Genomic DNA, 23,908 nt, shown 5'->3' on the forward strand with positions numbered 1-23,908 from the left:
CCACACTGCGGCTTCTCTCGCTGGCTAAAGTCACTTTGTGACCAGCGATCGGAACAGCCTGCATAAAATTACCACAAACTAAAAAAAAACAGCTGCTTGGCAAAAAAGGGAGGACATCTATAATAAAACATCCAGCCAGGAGTCCACTCACAATTTATTCCTGCTGGTTCCTGTGCTGCAGTACCTCAAGTTAACCACTAGATGTCCCTCCAGCTCCACGCTGTGCACAGCAGTGTGCAGCTGTGTGTGAAAGAAGGCTGCTGAGATCCTTCTAACCATGATTAATGGCCCCATTCAAAGGTAAGGAGCTCAGAGGATAACTTCTTTTACTGTAAGCCACAGTGCTGTGGCCCTGGGAGCGCCCTGAGCTCCCGCTGTAGCACTGAGACGAGGAAAACGGTGTCCGGTAGACAGGAGGTGTAAAACGGACACATCAGAAGCTAGATCAAACAGGAAGAGACCTTCTGTGTGTTTGTCTGCCATTCATTCTCACATTTATAGCCATTTATCAGTATTTACTGCAACAGATGTGCCTGGCGTCCACACTGGTGAAACAGAGGTCCACGTGAACGTGTGAGCAGCCAGGTCACATGATCAGGTAGAGGTAAAAACCATGATGGCCTCTGAGGTCTTTGTCGTCACACCTCCACCAATTACTCTATCAAGTCTGACTGTTCAGATGTGTGTGTGTGTGTGAAACACACTGAACAGGGAAAAGTCCTACTTCTGTTCACAAGAAGCTAAGCTTTCCTGTATTCTTTCAAGGTGGTCTGGATCAGTGCTTTTCCAGGATTTTTGAAAGTTTTCTTTGGACTTTATGTTTATGTTTATTCATTTAGCAGACGCTTTCATCCAAAGCGACTTACAATTTATAACCTATAGGGCATGTTGTGATCTGTGGGGGAAACCGGAGTACCTGGAGGAAACCCACGCATGCATGGGGAGAACACGCAACTCCATGCAGAAAGACTGCAGCCGAGTTTCGAACCTGCAACCTTCGTGCTGCGAGGCAACAGTGCTAACCACTGCGTCACCACTTTGGCTGCTTTTTAACCGTTCTCTGACCTTTTCTAGTACCTGATCATAAAAGTTCATGAGATTTGAAAAAAGGAGAAAACTGGACAGAAAAAAAGTGTTGATCACCAGTTTGGATGACCTGTGTCCAACAGTCGTGTCCTTACACAAAGACCTGAAACAGGACCTCAGGATGCACAGTAGAACATCTAACAACCCTATGGGAACCACAACACGACTGTGAAGTACCACTGTGCGTGTCAACCAGGGTTCCCTTTGCTGGGTTCGTTCATTTAACTAAAAAAAAGAAAGATCAAATTGTGTTTGGTAACACAGTTTTTGGCTTAGTTATGTGTCAACACAACACTGGTTCATTCCTTGTGTGTGAAAACCTTTTAGTGCCTCAATAATTCATAGGTCAGTTAGCTGGCTTACTGGAGGAAAAGGTCTGTGGAAAATGATCAGATTTAGTCTGAATAAAAAGTTTAAAAGCAGCCAAGACCTTAAGAATGTCTTCAGAAGTCCGCCTTAAAGGTTTACAGGAAAGCGGAGTTCCTTAAAAAGACTCTAGCACAGAGCTGTAACTAAAATGTCCAGCATTTATCTCAAAGTCTAAACTAATTAGGCAGAAAGATAAACTTTTAAAATAATCAAAAGTGTAAAAGCTGAGTTGGCGTGTCTGATCTTGAGTTTAGATCAAACTAAAATAATTTGAATATGGTGCAAAAGTCAATTTATGTCTGAGAGACCATCTAAAGGCTCAGGAACCCACTGCATGTGTTTAGGATTCATTAGCCGATTAGAGCGTGACACTTTGAGTCTAGAATATTGATCCTTTTCACAATATTCTTGAGTTGAATTCTTACACTGATTAAGAAAAAGACCAGATTATCCAACTGGACCGAGTGCAGCTCTGGATTAAAGACGAATCAAGCATGAACATTCATACCTGACTCACCGCCAAAGCCGATTTCTATGAGACAAACGCCCGACGCTAATGCAACATCAGCAGTGGAGCGAACGGCAACAAACATTTAGACTTGAGGTTTTCTGGAGTGACAACGTGCTAAACCTCCTTCAGGATTACAGAACAGTGTGTGGCTCTGGTGACAAGTGGACTCCTACACTTACACTCCTTAGACATCCCCACTTCCAGGCACTTCTGTAACCGACAGTACTGGCAGCGATTACGGGTGACTTTGTTGATGATGCAGTTCTTCTCTCGGTGACACGTGTACACCATGTTCTTCTGGATACTTCTTCGAAAGAAGCCCTGCACGACAGAAACACACAAGGATCAAACGATGGAAATTAAATCATAACTGAAGTTTTACTGTTTCTGTTATTAATCTTTTTCTGTGTTTGTGCCACCATGTTTCTTCTGCAGGGGTCATACACACCGAGTAAGCACTCCTCGCAGAGCTGCTGCTACAAAACACTGGCCTATGGAGCACTGACGTCCATAATGGGCTTAATCTGTGCTCCATTTACCCCTAGAAACAGGGAACAGAGCCTCCCCCGGTCTGATCAGGTATCAGTCAACGCTGGTGCACCAACTGTTGGTAAACCGCTATCATCACCTCACTCAGAGATGACAAGCTCTAAAGGTTTTAGGCCAAAAGGCACATGGACACCAAGCGGCAGATGTGTAGTGTTTATTAGAAGGTCTGAAATCCTCCAGATTTAGGTCTGGTCTATATCCAGATGTTCCTGAATCGACTCAGTAGAAATTCAAAAATTGTCTCAGATTTTATGAGACGTGAAGTGTGATGAGAGGAAACAAACTATTTCTTGTTTAGAGAATCAGAATCCACTTCACACATTTCTGACCTGCATGTACAAGTTTACCCAACAGAACCATAATACGTTAAAAAAAATCACATTTAAATTATGATTCTGTGGCTCATAGTCCGTATTTAGTGTGGATGAGTTCACAGACCAGGATCGGTGTCGCATTTTTAATTGCTACTGGTCAATGAAGCATTCACGAAGCCATTAACAAATCAGATTTTTCAGCTTCGGATCCAGACTTCTTTACGTTTGATTGTACAAAACCCCAACCCATGCACCAAATAGCACATTTACTCCCAGAAAGTTGTAGCAAAGGCTAAAAAAGATTTAAACAAATCCAAATCTTTGCTTCTGAAGTCATCTGTGAACTGAAAATAAGGTCTTTTAACCCTTTCTTGTATGGATTACACACACACACACACGCACGCACGCACGCACGCACGCACACACACACACACACACACACACACACACCTTTCTAGCCATCTACTGTAGTGGACCAAAGGGTTAAGACTTCCCAGATCAGACCGACCAAACAATCAGATGAAAAGCCAAGCAGTGCAACTTATATTATCCTCTAATACCGGGCGACTAATAAAAGTCGGTGCTAATCTCGGCGGTCCCGCCGCCTAAACATTCCGTGTGTGTCAAAAAGATTAAAAAGAGGTTAATGCAAATCAGGCGCGGCCGGGCGAGGTCTCAGTGAGCAGGGATGTGGACAAATGTAATACAGGTCAGTGTCAGGATTGATGTTAACGCAGTGGGCAAAGCTTCGGTTTCACAGGAGCGTGGATGGGAACGTTGAGCGGGGAGGGAGTCCCAGCGCCTGTGGATTAGCTCTGCTAGCCGCAATTTGTCCTTCGCAGATCACCAGCCGCCTCTCACATCTCCTACCCACCGCCGCAGAGTGGAAGTGAGTCAGACTTCAGACGAACTAGAAAGCGGAAGTGTGTGCTGTTTGTCCCGTTTCTCATCCGTCTGAGCAAAGCAATACTGCCGATATCGATTCCACAAGACAGCCTTTGTTCTGGTCTCGAAGGGGCTTAAAAGTCTGGGCTGGCGCTTACAGCTCTACTTCTAACGGGCCAAACACAAACTCAACGGTAAACAGAGGTTTCCCCGGACCATAGCCGACAGAGGAACAGGTTTCCAGCAGGAGACGAACGGCAAACGACAAAAACAAGGCTTGTAGTTTTAATTTTATTTGTGGCTGCTGATGCTGAGGGATTAGTCTGTGGTCTTTGTGTGTATCATCTCCTCTTTGATCCGACAGTGCCCTGACCCTGACCTGGATGTCACCAGGGGATTGACCCGCTCATCCCCCCATCCACTCCCCGGGTGTGAGGCGCAGGTGCCCCCTCGGAGCATCTCCTGATTGGATGCTGCTGCTGGCTCGTGCGTTCATCCCTGTTCCCCCTCCACCTCCTCTTCTTCTTCCTTTTGGAGTCACTGCTTCCTGCGGCCCTTAAGCCTCTTTTTCTATCAGCGCTTAATCCAGCCGGCGACAACAGCCCTCAGCGGGCCTGTCAGCCACCCCGGCCCGCTGAGATCTCAGGAGACGAGAGCTGCGAGGACTGGAGGGGCGGCTGTAACAACACATTTGTAGTTACATTTGTCTTATGCTTCTTATCGTAGTGCTGACGACCTATAAGTTATGAGCCTCGTGTAATTATGCGCTCTCTTCCTGGTAAGTGGGGCTGGTTCACAGAGAAGCACAGGAATCCTGTTTTACACGACTTTCATGCTGTTTCCAGATTAAGAGTGCATTCCCAGCCTCCCACTGTGACCGTGTTTGTGTGAATATTGCTGCGCCTGTCACGCCGCCTCTACTGAAAATCAGCAGATTCAACAAACCACATATTTTGTAAAAGACACACATTTTGTATAAAAAAAAACAAAAATAACTGCCTGAGTGACACGTCAAACCGAGAGCATGGACCAGCAGACGGAACTGCTGGAGAAAGTTGAGGCAAATGGTGGAAACGTTCTCCGCAGTGCCATGCCTTCAAGACAAAAACATAAACACGAGGGGGTGGGGGTGCATATTTAACGCGTAAGTGCTAATATCTGCAGGCAAAAAGAAGCTCCTTCCACCGAAGAATGTGCGGGCGGCAGAACTTCCAACCAGCGAGTGAGCTGTCTCCAGGTTGCAGCGCTCCACATGCACCCCTCGTTTCCTCGGCTCACTGCAGCCCCCAGGACATGCCTTTGTAGTCAGGCACGCTGCAGCAAATCTGACGCTGCTAACCCCCAACTTACCCCAGTCTCAAATGAGACGCCGTATACATACATGCACTATATACACGCCTGTAGTCGTGAATTATTGAGTATGCTATAGCGAGTCATCCCCTCTGAAGTGGGAAAATACGGTGAAGGCTTCCTGATCTGTAAATTAGCACTGCAGATACTGCAGGAAGTTGGCTCTCTGTTTGTGAAGCACTTAGTGACTTGTGTCTGTGAAAAGTGCTACACAAAGAAACTTCTTCACAGGTGGAGCACAACCAGCCCCACATCCGCCGTTTGATGAAAGGCTTTTTAACGCTCAGTGATTTAAAATAACCGCTAGTGTACACCAACATCATACTGCAGAAGAGTCCAGCATCACTTCCTGTTGGGTTTAAAATGATGAGTTTACAACTCATAATGCCTGCTTTAGGGCTGCACAATATATCGCAAATATATCGATATCGCAATATCAGCATGTGCAATGCGCATATCGCAAAGAACAGATAAATATCGCAATGAATGGTCAGCTCAGATGTTTGCTACACATGATGCATTCTGTCAAACGGAAGTATTATGTTTTTTTAGCAAATCAAATAAAACTCTTCACTCATTGGGCCAATTGGGTGGGTTCTCATAGGATAGATGGCCGCCCCTGAGGCGGAGGGCACTTAATTTTGATGGTTAGCAAACACCTGAGTTAGCTTTGCTCTGCTCTTTCTGCTGATTCTGCTTTTCCCGGGATCCACTGATCGCCTTTTCTTGTCCGTTTTATTTTTCCCTTTCCTCACATCTTTTGCTTTTCTCCTTTTTATGATTTTTTTTGTAATTTTGTTATTTCTTTGTTTTTGATTATTTTTGTTCCTGAGTTAAGCTTTTATTTATCGCAAGTTATATCGTCTTCACAATATTAATCACTGTTATCGCATATCGCTGGTTTTCCTAATAGCCCTAGTCTGCTTTCAACCAACTCAAGCTCTAGATACTCAAATTATCAGGTCTAAAACATTTAATATGGTCTATTTTATATTTAATGAGCTTAAAATGAAATTAAACACGTGAACAGACCTGATGCACGTGCGATCTTTAACTCGCTAGCTCTAGATTTTCTAGCAGAAACCAGAAGAACAAGCCGTCATAAGCAATGACGTTAAATATTTTATAGGTTCATCTTGAATTCTTTTGATCAGTGCAGAGTGCAAAATGGTCCAAAACATAAAAGCAAACCATAAATTGGGACGTTGCAAATCTTTTAAGATTCAAAAAAAAGGTGAGAGAAAACTCCTGATTCATCCATTCATTTGCTGTCTTAACCTCTTCATCCTCAGTAGAGTCACAGGGAGCTGGTGTCCAACTCCAGCAGTCAGAGGGACAGAGCTGGGGGACGACCTGGACAAGTCTCCAGCCCATCACATAGAGACAAACAACCAGTCACTCACACATATAGGGACAAATTAAAGTCTTCAGTTAATCCAACATATGTGTTTTTGATCTGTGAGACCGAGAAACCTGAGAAAAACCACACATGCATGAGAACATGCTACTGCATGCATAAAAGCTGCAGCAGAGATTTGAACCTGTGACCTTTTTGCTGTGAGACAACAGTGCTACCAACTGTGCCACGATGCCGCTCACGCCAGAGTAAAGCTCTGCAAGCTGCAGCAGCAAGATTCCCAAATGGAGTTCAAACTGTACAACCTCACTCACATAACAAACCTAAACCATGGCAAGGCAAATGACAAACTCCACACTTTATCTGAACCTCTCACTAAATGACCGTTTACTCTTCCCGCTCCTAAAGGGATCCTTCATCTTTTTTACCGTGTCTCTGTGTGAACATTAAAATCATAATCATAAACGACTTTGTTTATTTTTCCAGACTAATTACGAACCCTGGGGAACGTTTTTGTCTGCACTTGACCCATCCTTACAAAGCTATGGAGCAGCGGGCTGTAGTTTGTGCCACGCCCGGGGGAGGGGGGGGGGGGGCAACTTGGAGTCAGCACCTTGCCCGAGGATGCATCGTCTGCCGGGACCGGGGTTCGATCCTGTGACCTCTGGATCATGGGACAAATGCTCTATCCATTCAGCCACAGTCACAGTCCAAGTCTGCGCTCCTCAGGACTGATGAGCTAACGACTAGCCTGACCAAAGTGCACCGCCGCTTAAAACGGCTCCAATCTCCTGAATATTAAAATCGCTCACCCGAGGTCTTTTTTTTTCTCATGTCACACATTTTCTGGATCTTAAACGGGAACAAATGCCATCTGAACCTGACCCTATATATGCTTCTAAATAACTTTGTGATGCATCATTACTGACACTATTCTTTTTTAATCACAAGAATTGCAGTGAAATTTAGTAGACTGAGGTAAATTGAGTTGTTTTATTGCTCAGATTGACCTTTAGGTCATCACTCCTGAATAATGTAAACTATTCCTCTGAACAGAGGTTGTTCAAGAACAAGTACGGGAGTAATTATTTGCAACCTTCACACAGAAACATGCTTCATAGAGGCTGAAATATCCCTTTAAGCTCTGACTGTCTGCCTTTTACAGTCGGTATGTCCAGCCGTGGACCTTGTGCCCCATCTACCTAATCTCCTGCCTCCCAAAGCCTAATCTGCCCCCTCCTCCCCTCCCCCACCGCCATGTTGCAGCACTTCCCATCTCTAAATCATTTTGTCTGCATTTGCACTCTCCCCTCAGGATATTACAGCTCTACTGAATATGCCTCCTGCCACTTGACCTCTCTGCTAAATTGACAAAAACACTAAAATAAACAGAAAGACCAGAGTGGCTCTGTGGAGAGACGTGCACCTCCTCCTCGTCCCGGTGCTCCTGAGAGCTTACACAACTCTGGCTCCTTCTTCTTGGAAAACAGGGAGATAAAGAAGTCTGTGTTCATGCTAAAAGGAGGACATGTATGCACGTACGGCCACTATCAACTGATAGCAGAGCAGATGGGGGTTATGAGGCCTCTTCAGCACCTGTGCAACAACAGGCCTGTATTGATAACAGACAGCAGAATTGGACGCGTCAGCAACAACGTCGAAGAAGAAGAAGAAAAACCCTGCACGGATGACAGAACTGTGTACACGGTTTGTGATCGGAGACACGTATGCAGGATCTTATGAGTGCAGCAAACCATATGATAGACATGGCCGCTCCTTTACCATGAAAGCATTCTAACTTATTTCCAAATCAAATTCTAGCATCAAGCTCTAAAAAGGCACATAGGAATGTGAAATACTTAAAAGAGCTGGTTTATAGTTACATCACCTCAACTCTGAGAAGGTGTTTTTTTTTGTTTCCCTCCCGTGAAAATCACAGGAAGGTTATAAGATTGATGAAAATGTTGCTTGCTTGGCAGATTCAGAGGAAGGCCGGCAGTCTTACCTTGCAGCCTTCACAGGCGCTGACACCATAGTGGTACCCTGAGGACTTGTCCTGGCACACAAAGCAGGGCTTGTAGACGCGGGGCGGCGGGGGAGGCGAGGGCGGGCTTGGCACTATCTCCTCTGAACTGGTACTCTGGGTCTCTATCGCTGCGGAGAGGAAGGAGCAACGGGGGTGGGGGGTGGTTAGTGAACGCTATCAGATGGAGCCCTGACAGACACTCGGCATTAATCAATACCAGTGGGATACACACACACGTATGCACACACACACACATGCACGCACACACACACGCACGCACGCACGCACGCACTCAATACGAATCAATGCTTCTACAAATGTGTCACAAACACAAAAGCAGGTTAAGATCTAAAGAAAACTTCCTTATCAGGTGTGTTATCAACACGAGGCCCGTCAACCCCAGCAGCATTCCTGTTTGTCCCGAAAACGACTTATTTGTGTGTACGTGTGTTGCTGTGAGCATCGGCAGCAGGGTTCAAAGACTAGTTTTCTCCTCTGATACCAGACCTGGAGTTCTGCCTCGCTGTTAAAAATTCAGCATTTCTTTTGAGAGCATGTGCTTCAATTGACTACAGGATCAAACACACACACACACACACACACACGCGCACACACGCGCGCACACACACACACACACACACACACTCCTCCAAGATGAGTCTTTGTGTTGCCTTGGTCCCAGCCCATATTTATCTTTTATTTATTCAGCAGCACATCAGCACACAGCAGGTTAAACATGCTCCGGCTCCTTCCAGTAAAGGTTACATTGACAAAGCAAACAGCGTATGGGCAGGGATTATGGGGACGTAACCTGTCTTCACATAATACGCGTTGGACTTTGACCTCAATATCATGTGTTGCAAAATGCAGCTTTTAAATCAATAATAAAAACACATTCACTGCTCAGAGCTTCCACTCTTTTGACCGTTTAAGTCCAAAATCTCTAGTGGATGGAGACGCTGAGGAATACGAGGAAGATCTTCTTTAGATGGTTCATTTCAGGTGATGAACGAGCCTCGATGCTAACTTCTGATAGTCCAGCTTCACCTGGACAGTGGTCTCTGGGAGTGTCCGTCTAGAGGAGTCGGAGGTTTGGACACAAACGAAATGATGAGGAGGAGAAGCCCAGGCGAGTCTACTCTGAAGGTTTAGGCTTTTGTAAGAATCAGCTGCATCTAGCTAGTAGATCTCGGCAAGAGCAAAGGAAGGATTTTAAAATCTAGATGAAAATGAGACCTTTTCATCTTCAAAACAAGATGATGGTGTCCAATAAGGGACGCTTTTGAGACATGAGGAAGTTGTCTCAAACTACCTTTGGTTAAAAACTCAGACCCAGGCTTGGGTCCAAGCAGGCCTTCAGCCACACGGTACCAACAGCGCCTGCTCTGGTAAAGAGCAGAGCTTCTAAATGGAATGCAGCCCTTTTTATAAACCAGAGCTTTCATTTCCTTACAGCTCAAGTCTAAAAACAATTAAACAAAAGGTTTGCATCTCCTTATTCCAGCAGAAACATGACCAGAGGTTTTACAATCTGAACTAGGAAGTGCTGCAGTTAGCTAGCTCCGCCGCTAATAGAAACTCCATGTTCATTTCTTTGTAAAGCTCCGTTTATGTCAAATCACAGGCTGATAAAATAACTATCACACGATGTTCCTGAAATTAAGAGCTGGTTTGAGATGGCAACAATCTACCGGGGAACCAGGGCAGCTCTGACTAGCCGTTAGCTCATCCATCCAGTAAGAACTAACCTCTTTTACTTCCACAGAAAGGATTTAAGCTAAAGTATTTTACAGTAAAAACACTTAACAGTAAAGGTATGCTATTAAAAAGAGAGCTAATAAAAACATTCAGTATTTGCTTAAACGGTGTAATAATTTACACTCAGCGTTGAAGTCCTTGAGGTTTTCTCAGGGAAAGTTTACTGCATGTTTAAAGAGATTTTATGACAGAATAGAGACTCATAAAAACTTCAGCAGCACTTGTTTTCCCACACCTAATAAGAATAAACAACAATCACATACGCACATGAACTTTACTATAAACCTGTGTTTGTAGGAAGTTTCTGCGCGTCAGTCTTATTTCACATGTTGCAAATAGGACAAAAAATAAATAAAACAGGCTGATGAACACATTAATTCTAAAGTTTCAGGACCCAACCTGCATACTCTGGTATCAGGCTTATCTATGCAGCACGAGGTCTGATACAGTTAAGCTGAATGAGCTCACAGCGCCACACGAACAGCAAAACCCAGTTCGGTCATTTTCTATTAGGCTTTATTTAGATGCGTCACATGGAGTCCTGGACTTTATTGAATTTCTGCAGCTCAGAAGATGCACAAACATCCCTGTTGCACATAAATCTGCATGGATTTATGAAGATATGCTCAAACATACACTCCTTGGTGTAATTAGCACAAAGCGAGGATTCATCCTGGTAAACATGAGGAAACGAAGGCAGGAATGGGAGCTTTGCTGCTTATTGTTGGTGTCATTATGAGCCATTGTTGCCCATGCCACTGGGCAATGCAGTCACTACGCTCATGTCAAGCAAATTAAGCTTAAACAGGGCGACCCTTACGTAACGTGGCATATTTTCTCATTAGCAGAAATCCATTCAGCTCTCCTCAGTTCATGTGGACTGATTACAGAGCTGCGTGATTAAGACAGCCGCAGAGCTTTAAACTTTCACGCTTGTTCTGTAAATTTACACAAAACAGACATGCTGCTGCATGTGGGCAGAAACCTAAACACACATACGCACAGGCTTTTATATCACACACACACACACACACACACACACACACACACACACACACACACACACACACACACACACACACACACACACACACACACACACACACAGAGAATGTGCACTCTCTTAATGAGAGCACCCATGGAAATCTAGGACACAAGGACAAGAGTCTGTGAGGGGGCTGACGACCTGTAATTAAATACAATGGCTGGCTTCTGGAGCCCTGTCAAGCTGAGGCATGGAGCAAAACAATGGCGGGCCTGTGGATGGAAAGACAGAGAGGACAGAGCTACTTAGGCCTTCAGCAGCTCCCATCAGGCCAAGCTCTGATCAACACTAACCAACGCACAAGCCTGCCTATTGTGTAATACACCCCAAACAAAACATCATATTGACTAAAACTAAAAGCACTGACTCATTTTAGCCTGGAGAGCTTCCCTTGATGTCCTTGCAGCATTTCAGCACCAGAAATGTGCATGTGGCAGAAACGTTGAGTCCAGAGCTCAGAGCCCAGAAAAATCACCGCAGCAACTAACAGCGAGCGAGCCCAGCGAGGGTACGATTCCTCCATCCAACACTGGGCTGGAACGATGAGAGAAAAGCACTCTGGTCGGGCGTTTGAGAAACATAAAAACGTTGCTGGCTACTGAGATCTTCTGCAGTTAGGTAGGAAAGTGAAACAGGAACCATTAATCAGACAGACATCTGAATTAAAGTGTGCCACCTGGCATGTTGTCGAATCAGCCCCAGGAGCACGACCTGAAACAGACCCGAAACCACACCGTGTTTAACCAGAGGCGGTCAGCTCGGCTGAAACCTGACCGTAATTTAAGTAAGTATTTATCCTCAGCACCCGCAGACACGGTTTATTTAGATTTTCAGGCATTGTGTGTGTGTGTAAACTGAACTCAAACGCCTCAATGACCTGAGGTGGTGAGGTGTTCTCAAACTGAAAGTATCGCTGATTCAATTAAAGCTGGAGTGTGAGTCCTCCGTAATGCTGCTCTCTAAATTCACTCTTAGTGCACTCAGGCCCGAGTCGAGCCATCATAGCCACAGCGTCCGCGAGCAATTACCGCCGACTTAGACTTAAACGGACAAATATGCACAAGACTGAAATGAAATCTGTTCTGATGATGAACTGCCCCGCGCGGTGATACTGACAGAGGATAGCCTGGCTAACATCACCGCTTCAAAGGCATCAAGAACAAGGAGCACACACACACACACGAGCCTGCTGGCTATTATCAGGCCTCCAGACACCGAGCTGTCTCAGACCAGCACAACTGAGCGATTCTTGGGGTTCAGCTTTAGGTTAGTCCTCTGAGATTTGATTACCTTCATCCCCACTGGTTACTGGGTCTGGCTGTGAAGCATATTAATGAGATTTCACCATCATTAGAGGCAAGCTAACTACATTAGCAGGCTGGCAGGCTGGACTGTGGCAGAAAGAGCTGGAGAAAATGATGATGGGGGGGGGGGGGGGGGGGGGGGGGGGGCTTCCACTTTGTTGGATCCTACTCAGCCGTGGTCCATTGTGCTTCTCTGGGTTCCATTAGGTTAACTGGACACACACACACACACACACACCACATGGAACGTATAGAAATGCATTCGTCTTCCCATCCATACATTGAGGGCAAAGAGCAGAAAGCAGACAGAAGAAAACCTCTACGCCACAGGCTGCTGAATAAAGGCCGTCTTTGAAGGCTGCTTAAAATAATGAAGTTGGATGGCTAATGGTGGAGCCCGGGGGACAAAGAGTGCCTTGCAGAAACCCTGCGAGTTGTCTCATGAATGTCCCCTAAAGACCAACAATGTCCAGAGTTGTTATGCGTTCAGAAAAGTGCACGAACGTTACAGAATATGTGATACACACTTAATGTGGAATGCTTGGTCAGCACTCTTGAATAACCAAAAGGGGAAATGGGACTTGTTTCCTTGCTTACAGGGAAATCCTGCTATTCTCTAACAAAAAAAAATCTGGTTCCATTCACCACCTTCACACTGATTACAGACAGCCAAAAGCCACGCACGCCATCTGAATAAGAGCCGGCGTTGAGGGCGTGCATGATCACACGCTAACAGGTTCGCACAGACTGACAGCTGTAAGAGAGAGCACCAGTGGGGTGTGTTTGTGTTCAAACATCCGAGAGTGTGAACAGTTATTAGACAGGATAGAGGCAGGAATCTGATGGAAGGGTGGGCAGAAGTGAAAACACACACACACAGCTTGCAGAGCTGCATTCAGCTCCTGCTCTCTCCAACTGGAGCTTTTAACCGCAAAAATAATTTGAAATGATCCGAATTATTTTTCACAAATTTATGAAGAAAAAAGTCAAATTATCAAATGACTGATTAAAGCTGTTAAAAGTCAATTAACAGAGCAAGCTGTTCGTCACTGAGCACTAACCCCTCCCCTCGGGTATTTTCCCTGACACGCTTTTGCCGTTGTCTGTGACTCAAATGGTGTTTTTCTTTTTGGGACTCTGGTAGTTTGTCCTAGAGTCGGTAGCAGCCGGCTGTTTCTCCTTCTCTGATTTAGCCGAGAACCTCCAACACCAGTGGTATGCTGTTGCTAAACACATGGATGCGTAATGAATGGACCCAAGGAAGTGCTAGACAGGCCGGCCAGACTCGTCCTCTGTTTAATTCTGCACGGAGAAAGAGTCTGGTAACTCACAGCCACATGAGGGGCGGGACTAGGCAGCTCAAAAACAACCAATCAGAAAAAAGACGGAAATGCGACTGTACCGCGCATCGCTGTAGGTTTTTAGCTGTAGTCAAAAATGGTGTCTGGCAACGACGCAATCATCTTTTTTTTTTTTTTTTTTAGAAGAAAGGCTTTTAGCGCTTCTACTTGTTGTTGGTTTTAAAGACATTCAAGTCATTTAGAACAGAGGAAAGAGCCACAGCAAACTCCACTTCAGTCGCCATGTTTATGACAAACTCGGCGTTGTGGTGTGTGATGTACGCTGCTCAGAGCTGATTGGCTCGGTTAGAATTCTCTGGGGGTGGGGTTATTTGAATAGGAGAGTTCCCAGACCCGTTCTCTGTGCAGAATTAAACAGGCGAGGCGTCTGGCAGGCCAGGCTAGGGAAGTGCGGCAGTTCGGCGAGACCGACAACCAGATGGTCCAATAGTTGTTTTTGGTCTAAAGCATGTTATTGGCTGAGGCTTTAGACAAATGCGAGAGAACGTTTTATTCATTTATTTGTTTTGTTTTCATCAACACTATATTTATAGCTATACTACGTTAGAACATTGTTAATAAGCACGAAAAAACGTTAGAAAATTAGAAATTAAATCCAAAGGGGTTTTTTTTGTGCAAAAAATCTGAAATCTGACACCAATTGACCAGAAACTTCTTACCACTGGAAACATTTTGCAGAATGGTAACAAATGTGACACGGATTTAACTTCTGTGCAACTTTCAGTGGTTTTGTGAGCCAAAGGTACAAAGACAATTTATGAGTCATCATCCCTCACCACATGAAAACGACAGACGTCAAGATTAGTCCAAATATCTAATGAGCAACTGGACAGTTTTTAGTTAAACTTTCAGAAGTATTCACCGGATGAACATCAACATTAAAAAACACAAAATCAATTCCAACTCTGTCCAATTTCTTCATTCACAAGAATCATGACATCACACTTAAACTTTATAATTGGGATTTTTATAACTCAACTAAGTTCGTTTATGTCAGTGATAAAACATAAAAGGTGAAACTAAGACATGAGACAGGCTCATGCCATGAAAATCTAGATATGTCAAACCTTTATGTGTTATAGGGCTGGGCGATATGGCCTAATTAATACTGAGGATTTCACCTCGATAACGATAAATGGGCGATAACTACAGGTATGCGTTGAGACAAAAGTTGTCCACTAGATGGGGCTGTCACATGTATTATGTTGAGTCACACTTTTACATGACTCAAGGTGGTACAGCTTCTTAAGGGGACATGAATGTTGCCAATCTACACACATCTTTTCATTTTATTATCAGATTTATTGACATGGGAAAATTATCTCGATAAGAGTCAGAAATCTCGATAACGATAAATTTTCCATTTATTGCCCAGCCCTAATACAGGTGCTGGCCAGTAAATTAGAATATCATCAAAAGGTTGAAAATATTTCAGTAATTCCATTCAAAACGTGAAACTTGTACATTATATTCATGCAATGCACACAGACCAATGTATTTCCAATGTTCATTACATTTAAATTTGATATTCATAAGTGACAACTAATGAAAACTCCAAATTTGGTATCTCAAAAAATTAGAATATTCTGAAAAGGCTGAATATAGAAGACACCTGCTGCCACTCTAATCATCTGATTTACTCAAAACACCTGCAAAGGTCTTTAAAAGGTCCCTCAGTCTTGTTTTGAAGGCACCACAATCATGGGGAAGACTTCTGACTTAACAGCTGTCCAAAAGACAATCATTGACACCTTGCACAAGGAGGGCAAGACACAAAAGGTGATTGCTAAAGAAGCTGGCTGTTCGCAGAGCTCTGTGTCCAAGCACATTAACAGACAGGCGAAGGGACGGAAAAAATGTGGTAGAAAAAAGTGTACAAGCTCTAGGGATAACCGCACCCTGCAGAGAATTGTGACGACAAACCCATTCAAAAATGTGGGGGAGATCCACAAAGAGTGGACTGCAGCTGGAGTCAGCGCTTCAAGAACCACCACGAGGAGACTCATGAAAGACATGGGATTCAGGTGTCGCATTCCGTGTGTCAAGCCACTCTTGAACAAGAAACAGCGCAAGAAGCGTCTCGCCTGGGCCAAGGACAAAAAGGACTGGACTGATGCTGAGTGGTCCAAAGTTATGTTTTCTGATGAAAGCAAGTTCTGCATTTCCTTTGGAAATCAAGGACCCAGAGTCTGGAGGAAGAGCGGAGAAGCACAGAATCCACGTTGCATGAGGTCCAGTGTAAAGTTTCCACCGTCAGTGATGGTGTGGGGTGCCATGTCATCTGCCGGTGTTGGCCCACTCTGTTTCCTGAGGTCCAGGGTCAATGCAGCCGTCTACCAGGAAGTTTTAGAGCACTTCATGCTTCCTGCTGCTGACCAACTTTATGGGGATGCAGACTTCACCTTTCAACAGGACTTGGCACCTGCACACAGTGCCAAAACCACCAGCACCTGGTTCAAGGACCATGGTATCCCTGTCCTTGATTGGCCAGCAAACTCGCCTGACCTTAACCCCATAGAAAATCTATGGGGTATTGTGAAGCGGAGGATGCAATACGCTAGACCCAACAATGCAGAGGAGCTGAAGACGACTATCAGAGCAACCTGGGCTCTCATAACACCTGAGCAGTGCCACAGACTGATCGAGTCCATGCCACGCCGCATTACTGCAGTTATTGAGGCAAAAGGAGCCCCGACTACGTATTGAGTGCTATACATGCACATTCTTTTCATGTTCATTCTTTTCAGTTGGCCAACATTAGAGAAACAAACATTTTTTCATTGGCCTTTAGAATATTCTAATTTTCTGAGATACCAGATTTGATGTTTTCATTGGTTGTCACCTATAAATATCAAAATTAAACGTAATAAACATCGGAAATACATTGGTCTGTGTGCATTGCATGAATATAATGTACAAGTTTCACGTTTTGAATGGAATTACTGAAATATTTTCAACCTTTTGATGATATTCTAATTTACTGGCCAGCACCTGTATATAATGGCTACTGTGTTATATTATTAGAATATTGTGAAAAGGTTCAATATTCTAGAAAACTAATGAATTTAAAACACCAGCAAAGGTTTCCTGAGCCTTTAGATGGTCTCTCAGTCTACGCTGGATTACTGACATAAATAGACTTCTGCACCATATTCTAATTTTACGGTTTCCCTTTTAGATACTTTACGGGGCTCATGTGCAACAAAAATTGTTGGGGAACATTTTCCTTTAATAAAAGCAGCAAAAACTGAAACTATCAATTACCAGAAGTTATAATTTACATCTTTTTAAACCATCTTTTTTCAGAGTGCGTTACAGGCCTGACTGGTGCGAGTCAGAGTTAGGAGGATTACTGTGCATTCCTCTGCCTGACGAAGCTCCACCTAAGCTGCTTCACGTCAATCCTTCCCTTAGACTTCTCGGTGCAGATGGAGATGGAGACAACGAAGGAGTGTAATGGAAGAAAATGTAAGGACTGATCTGCTATCACAAGACTTTAAATCCTACTTGCACTGTAATATAACATGAATGTGGCATAACAATTCCAAATCATACAGAAAATATCGATCAAACTCGAGAGTTTACTCAAATCATAGTCAAATAACCTGCAGGATGACTCATTGCTGCCATTTAGGAGGGTTGATTCTATCCAACATCAAAGAGCAACGACAGCTGGTTGTTTTGCAAACATAACTGACATTCAAATTTTGCACACATCGAAGAAAGTTTTTGCGTGTGTGTGCTCAGGCTGGGATTGTTTGCAAGCTAGACTTGTTCCTGAACTGGACTTTTGATGGATGGTGCTCCAAATTAGGCCAGATAACTACCCCATCTAGAGTGTGACTACAAGAAAAACACACACACGTGAGTGATAAATGAGGCCTGAGCAGAGGCCGAAGGGCAAGGCGGTGCAAAGCAAGGAGTCCTTCCTGCCTGTTATGATGATGGCTCCTCTGCAGCAGGAAGTGGTGGTGTTTGCCTTGGACCAGAAGAAGGGAAAGAACCCTAAAATGCATTTTGGCATGAGTCATTTACGGCAAAATAAATGTGTGACACGTTGCATATTTTCTAATTAATAACAAGAAACAAACCGATACTCGTGTAGATAGTTGTGCTGCGATGAGTTTTCTGCGTGTGTATGCATATGCATGTGTGTGTATGCGTATGCATGTGTGTGTATGCGTATGCATGTGTGTGTGAACATCAGCATGTTCTTGTCCAGATTGGGTCTGGTTTTTATCAGCGGAGCAGCCCCCGCCGTGTTCTCCGAGAGGCCCAAGACAATCTCTCTGTGCGCTGCCTGGCCTCTGCAATAACAACACACCAGGTTTTGCTATCACTGCTTGTTGGCAAATGGAGACAGAACTGAGAACATGTGTGGACAAACTAGAGAGAGGGGAGGGAGAGAGGGAGGAGGGGTGACGAGTGATTGAGCAGATGGTTAAGGTGACTAGACTTAGAGCAAAGACTTCATGTAGCTGCTGCCGCCACATGCCGCAACTCTCACAATTAATTATGAGCCTCCTGATGAAGCGCAGGATGGCTGCAACACCAATATCATAAGCTCAGATCCATGGAGTTAATCGAACAAAATAGGTAGGAAGCCTGGAATGAAAACTCTTTCTAGCTTAAAAGAACCAGCAGGTTTCCAGCACCATGAATAACGCCGTGCAACTTCTAGCCAGTAGCTGTCGGTGCCGGCTGACAGACAGTGGGACTACCCGACTTGGCACATGCCCCAGGGTGACCGGAGATATCCGGCACAAGTTGATGGTGTGGGACGTGATGGTGGACAAGAAAAGGAGGGAGGACACAAGTCAGGCCCTGGTGGTCAGAAGAGGCCAGGCTGTGCAGGAGCAGCAGCTTGTTTCAATAGCCTCCGTGAATTCTCAACGTGGAGTTTAAAACAGTGAAAACAGAAGAAATGTTCGCTTGCTCAAGGACGGAGCTGTTGAAAGAATGAGCCAAGTGTCCTGAGTGACCTACATTTGAGAGAGTCTCGGAGAGTGGGCGGCCGGAAGAGAGCGTCTGCAAGAAATGTACACGGGTTCATCAAAACCAGCTGAGAAGAAGAAAAGATGAGGCACACGACCGGGGGAGGACGCTGACGTGCTAACGCTCTAAAAGCAGAGATAAAAGCCAGTCATAATGTTTGCTTCGAGATGAGGTGCACCCCTGTAACCTCCCTCTGCCAACTCTCTCCAAGTTAAATAACGCGCCCTTCCTGGAGCATCGAACAGCTGTGATATCTCATTACACATAATTCAAGGTTGTCATCGCAGCATCAACACAAACAGATGGAAAAACCGCAGACTTTTACCAACTAAAGCTTCGGCTCCAACTGCAAAAGAAAAAGAGAAAACAGCTTCATGAAACATTAAGCTGCGCTTTTACCGAGTTTCTGCATCTGTCCGTAGTACGACGGTGCTCAAGTGGGTGACTGTGTTTGTGCTTTTACCTCCAACCATAACAGACTTGCACTCATGCATACCAGGAGTCTGGAGGGGGCGCAGAACTAAATCTGGGCCACCCAAACTACGGTCTGACTAGACATGTTTGTCTCAGGCACCGCAGTCCTAAAATGTTTTGGAGGAGTATTTTCCGCATCGTGATCCATCTCTGGTGTCCTGTTTACAGATGCACATGTCCAGCTGCAGGAGCAACACATCTGTAGACTACACGTGTGAACAGCAACTGCAGATGACGGCCAGCCGTAACGGTCTGCACTGTCTACTGACTTGTCCAATTTTCATCCGTGACAATGGTTAGTGCAGCCAAATTTCTTTTCCCAGACACACAAAGAATGTCTCCAAACTATCAAATAATCTCTTTAATCAGGCAAAAGTGGAGATATGCAACACAAAATAAATGTGTATGATGGAGAGTGCGGGTCAGAGGTCTGAAAATGTTCATGTGACGAAGTAATTACGAAGAGATGGAAGGATTGTGAAGCGGTAAAGGGAGGGGCTGAGCACAGTAAGTCTTTCAAAAACATTATGGTTGCAAGATTCACAACAGATCAGTCAATCAAAGCTTTATTTATAAAGCGCCTTCCGCGAGCGACCCTGTCGGGAAGCCCAAGGCGCAGATGACTTGCATTAGTGAGGTGATCGTGAACTCATTTCTGGCTGCAGCATTTAAAAACAATCACTAGTGAAGAAATACTGGAAAATGCAACTCACACACAAGCCTGCCTGCCAGCGCTGAAATTACACATTAACAAGACCCTATTCATCTTTATTGGGCTGAGCGCCACACACGGTGCCTCCCTGCCTTTAAAGGCCAAAGGAGCGTCATGAATGCTCAGGCTGGAGTGTTTGCTCTTCTCTCTAACAGAGAGGTTATCTACCCATTGACACTCGCTAATCCAATCTGGCAGGATTCAAGGCTCGCTCTACTCCTGCGCATATTCAGCAGTGGAGGAAGTGGGGGTCATAAATATGGAAGGGAGCAAAGGGGGCAATTTGCATCAGAGGGCTGAAGTAGATTTGGAAAGGCCCGGGCAGGAGGAGGTGGGAATTTAAAAAAGAAACGGTGAACAAGAGAAGAGGTTCACGAGGAGCTGAGGAGAAAGGAGAGGCTTTGTCATGTTAAAGCACTTCTCTTAACGCATGTTCTGCTTTTGCTGCCCCCTTCTCAGTGGATAACACAATAGTCAATCGCAGAGGGAATAGATTACGAGGGTTTGATCCTCTCAGCTCCGGAGCAGGAGCGTGACAGCGGAAGTGGGGGTGAGCGTGTGCGTGACTCGAGAGGATGAGGCGGTGTGCTCAGTGGTGCCAACTAAAATGTGGCCCTCTCACTGGACCGATTCGCTCAGAACCCTTAAACTTTGACTTCATCCCTTTATGTTCTTGTCAAGATGAGTTAGAGCGAACAGTTAAACTTGCTTTTAAAGCGCCTCTGCCTCCAAGTCTCAGCAGGTTAAAGTGCATTCTGCTACCGTACACGAGGAAAAGGATGACAACGGCTCTCTTCATAAATTTGTTTCAAGTGCCAATGTCTGGTTTGGAGTTGAAAGTGTGTCATTAAGGATGTAAAAAGAGGTATTTGAAAGGGGGTGGACAAGAAGATGCAGCAGGTATGCCATGACCCTGTCAGTGTCCTGGTAAAAAGCTCAAGGATGATGGAAACCAAGGGGTCACTTTGTCAGAAACGGGGTCAACCTGGTCTGAAGACCCTTAAAAGGCAGCTAATGCATAAAAACCCTGAGGCCTAGCATTCCTTGAAGGAATGCAAGAGTTTTAGGCCGTTTTATATCACACAATGTATCTAGACTCCATGTAAACTGTGTGAATGACTCTTGGTTATCACTTAACTTAATATCTATAAAGTTAAAGTTGCAGCCTTTTGCTAACGCCGACGATCGTTGGTGGCCCTCCTGATGAGCCTGACGCTAAAGCCTGATTCATACTTAAGCAAAGGCACATTTGCGCCGGAGGAGTATCCCAGGGAGGAGTATCCCAGGCTCCCTTTGTTGTGGACTAAGTCCACTTTGACATAGTGAAGGACTCAGACCCACTCCTTTACCTAACTAAACTAGCAGAACAGGATAAATAGAGATATCCAGGGTTTCCCCCAGAAAACTAGCCAAGCTGGGGGGCGTTGTGCACGGGTCACAGGCTTATAAAGCACCGGTGGAAACCCTGGACATAACAATGAAGATATTCTGCTAATAAGTATATAATCCCAGACAAAAACAACTGCACTCACCACTGAAAGAGCAGCAATGTTGATGATCTGGAGTCTGACTTACTAGAATAAATTTATAAACAAAAATAAAACAGGTGAGTAAATACACCAAAGATCCCAAAGGCAGACATAACACCTTCTCCTAAAAGCTACTCGGCCACTGATGGCTCTCTTTATGCACCCTAATGATGCGCGATGACACGCGTTTGATTCAGAAATTAGACGTGTTATGTTAGGGGACTCTTTGGTGGAAGATTTGGCCCAAGCCAGGGGCGAACCAGTGGGCGGACAGAGCCAGAATCATTTGTCTTCATCATCAGTGTAGAAGCAAAAATGAAGAAACAAAAATGAAGGTGTTTGTCAATAAGGACATTAATTTAGCCTTGTGCTTAGGACAAATGGCTGATGAGAGCAGGCGGAGTCATCTGGGGAGTGCAGTGGGACACTAGTAGAATTTAATGAAGGGCATGTTTGGCTTCCTGGAGACTGGGCTCTGCTTTTACGCTGTGTGTGTGTGTGTGTGTGTGTGTGTGTGTGTGTGTGTGTGTGTGTGTGTGTGTGTGTGTGTGTGTGTGTGTGTGTGTGTGTGTGTGTGTGTGTGTGTGTGTGTGCGTGCGTGCGTGCGTGCGTGCGTGCGTGTGTCGTCTGTAGCTCTGCAGACGCTAATTTCCTGCATGGATCCCTGACCTTTCACTGTAGCCTGGGGGGAGTCATTTGATCACAACTCACACACATACACACACTACACAAGATACACACCATTTGCTGTGATGTGGCTGCTCACTAGTCAGGGAACTGGTCTTGGTGGGATGATGGTGATCTTTAACCCAGAGAATAAGGTAAAGATTTGACAACGCTTCCCTACCTGCAGCACATTTGATTCTGGGAAATAAAAATCAAAAATAACAGTAAAACCTTCAAAATTTACAACATTGAGCAGCGTGATGGTTTGATCTGCAATGTGCTGATCTGAGTTCTTTGAGGGTGTGGGGGTAACTCAAACATTGTCTAAAATCCAACATTTTCCCAGGTCTGTGAACATTTCATTAAGTACTAATTAACGCAAGCAATAACTGGTATTTCCTGTGAATCAATTATGAGACATATTATGACTCTTTTTCATAAATTGAAATAGTTCTAAGGTCAATACCAAACATGTTCTTTGTACTAAATCCCTCTCACATAGAGCAGTTTCAGCAGTTTGACTCTAGGCAGTTTCAGTACCTTCCACAATGAGCCATTTCAGGACTCTTTAAGAAAACAAGCTGATGTAGGTCACGCCTTCTCGGGCTGCTTTATGCCGAGATGCTCAGATGTCTAGGAGGGGCTTGCAGTACAGCAGCAGCTCTTTCTTGTGCATGAGAGGTGGTTTGATTCTACTTTTACCATTTGTGATGTCACAAATGAAAACTTTTAGAAAAAAGTTGTTTTGGGCATATAATTCCTTAAACAATCATGGACATAAAGCAGATGGAAGGATTTTATTCACATTTGGAGTGCTTATAGAGGCAAGAGAGACCCACATGGCAGCACAAAGGGGTGCAAAAGGTCAGTTAAGCAAAATATGTCCCCTTCAAGTGTAATCAGAAAATTTAAAAAGGTATTCTGATAATTAAGAGCTCTTTGAAATCAGCCAGAATTGGCCATGGATGGTCAGAGAGCTGTACAGGAATCAAACTTAGTATCAGGATTCAAAACCAATATTTGTGCTTTTTTGGGGGTTGTTTCAATATAAGTCTTAAATTTGAATCAAAGACATGTTCTTTAGAAAAAGTTTATGTTTATTTAGCACATAAGCAATGCCTCAAAGTAGCACCAGTGCTTTTGTGAAGCACTATTCAATGGTCCCCAAAATGATGCACACCTTTGCTATTCACTTGAAAATAAGTTGCACTGCACGCAATCTTAGCTGTAGCATGAGAAGCTCACCAAGCACTCTTTAGGTGAATATCTGAGTTTGCATGTGCGGTGTTTGCTGTCCAAGTCAGCCTGTCAGTCAAAAACAGTGAGTGGAAGGAACAAGAGCCGAGCCTCCAGGTGAGCTCGGTGTGAACTGTTCCACCTTTGTGCTGCCCTCCTTCCCTCTGGGGTCCAGTTAACCCCAGCTCAGCTGGCCTCCTTCGCTGGCTGCTGCCTCTCCTGGGTTTGTGCCCTGGGCCTAATTATGAGCCTGTGGGTCCTGTTTTCTGCAAGTCAGTTCAACTGCAACAGGAATGCACATGGCTCCCGGTTAACTCTGTCCATTAAGCTAAGTGAGGACCATCAATTATTCAACCCCTCCTCGTGTATAATTCAATAGAT

At 44.7% G+C, this 23,908-nt stretch overlaps 1 protein-coding gene across 2 annotated transcripts in view; it reads right to left on the reverse strand.

The window, feature by feature from the left end:
• Window positions 1-23,908, reverse strand: part of raraa (retinoic acid receptor, alpha a) — a 99,938-nt gene that overhangs the window by 6,600 nt on the left and 69,430 nt on the right. For both annotated transcript variants that reach the window (XM_054749112.2, XM_015963485.3), the window contains exons 2-3: window positions 8,427-8,575; window positions 2,146-2,287 (exon numbers count right to left, since the gene is read on the reverse strand). In XM_054749112.2, coding sequence (XP_054605087.1) covers window positions 2,146-2,287; window positions 8,427-8,575 — 291 coding nt within the window. The remainder of the gene's footprint in view (window positions 1-2,145; window positions 2,288-8,426; window positions 8,576-23,908) is intronic.

The sequence above is a fragment of the Nothobranchius furzeri genome, chromosome 16 (genome assembly GCF_043380555.1).
Source record: "Nothobranchius furzeri strain GRZ-AD chromosome 16, NfurGRZ-RIMD1, whole genome shotgun sequence".
Lineage (NCBI taxonomy): Eukaryota > Metazoa > Chordata > Actinopteri > Cyprinodontiformes > Nothobranchiidae > Nothobranchius > Nothobranchius furzeri.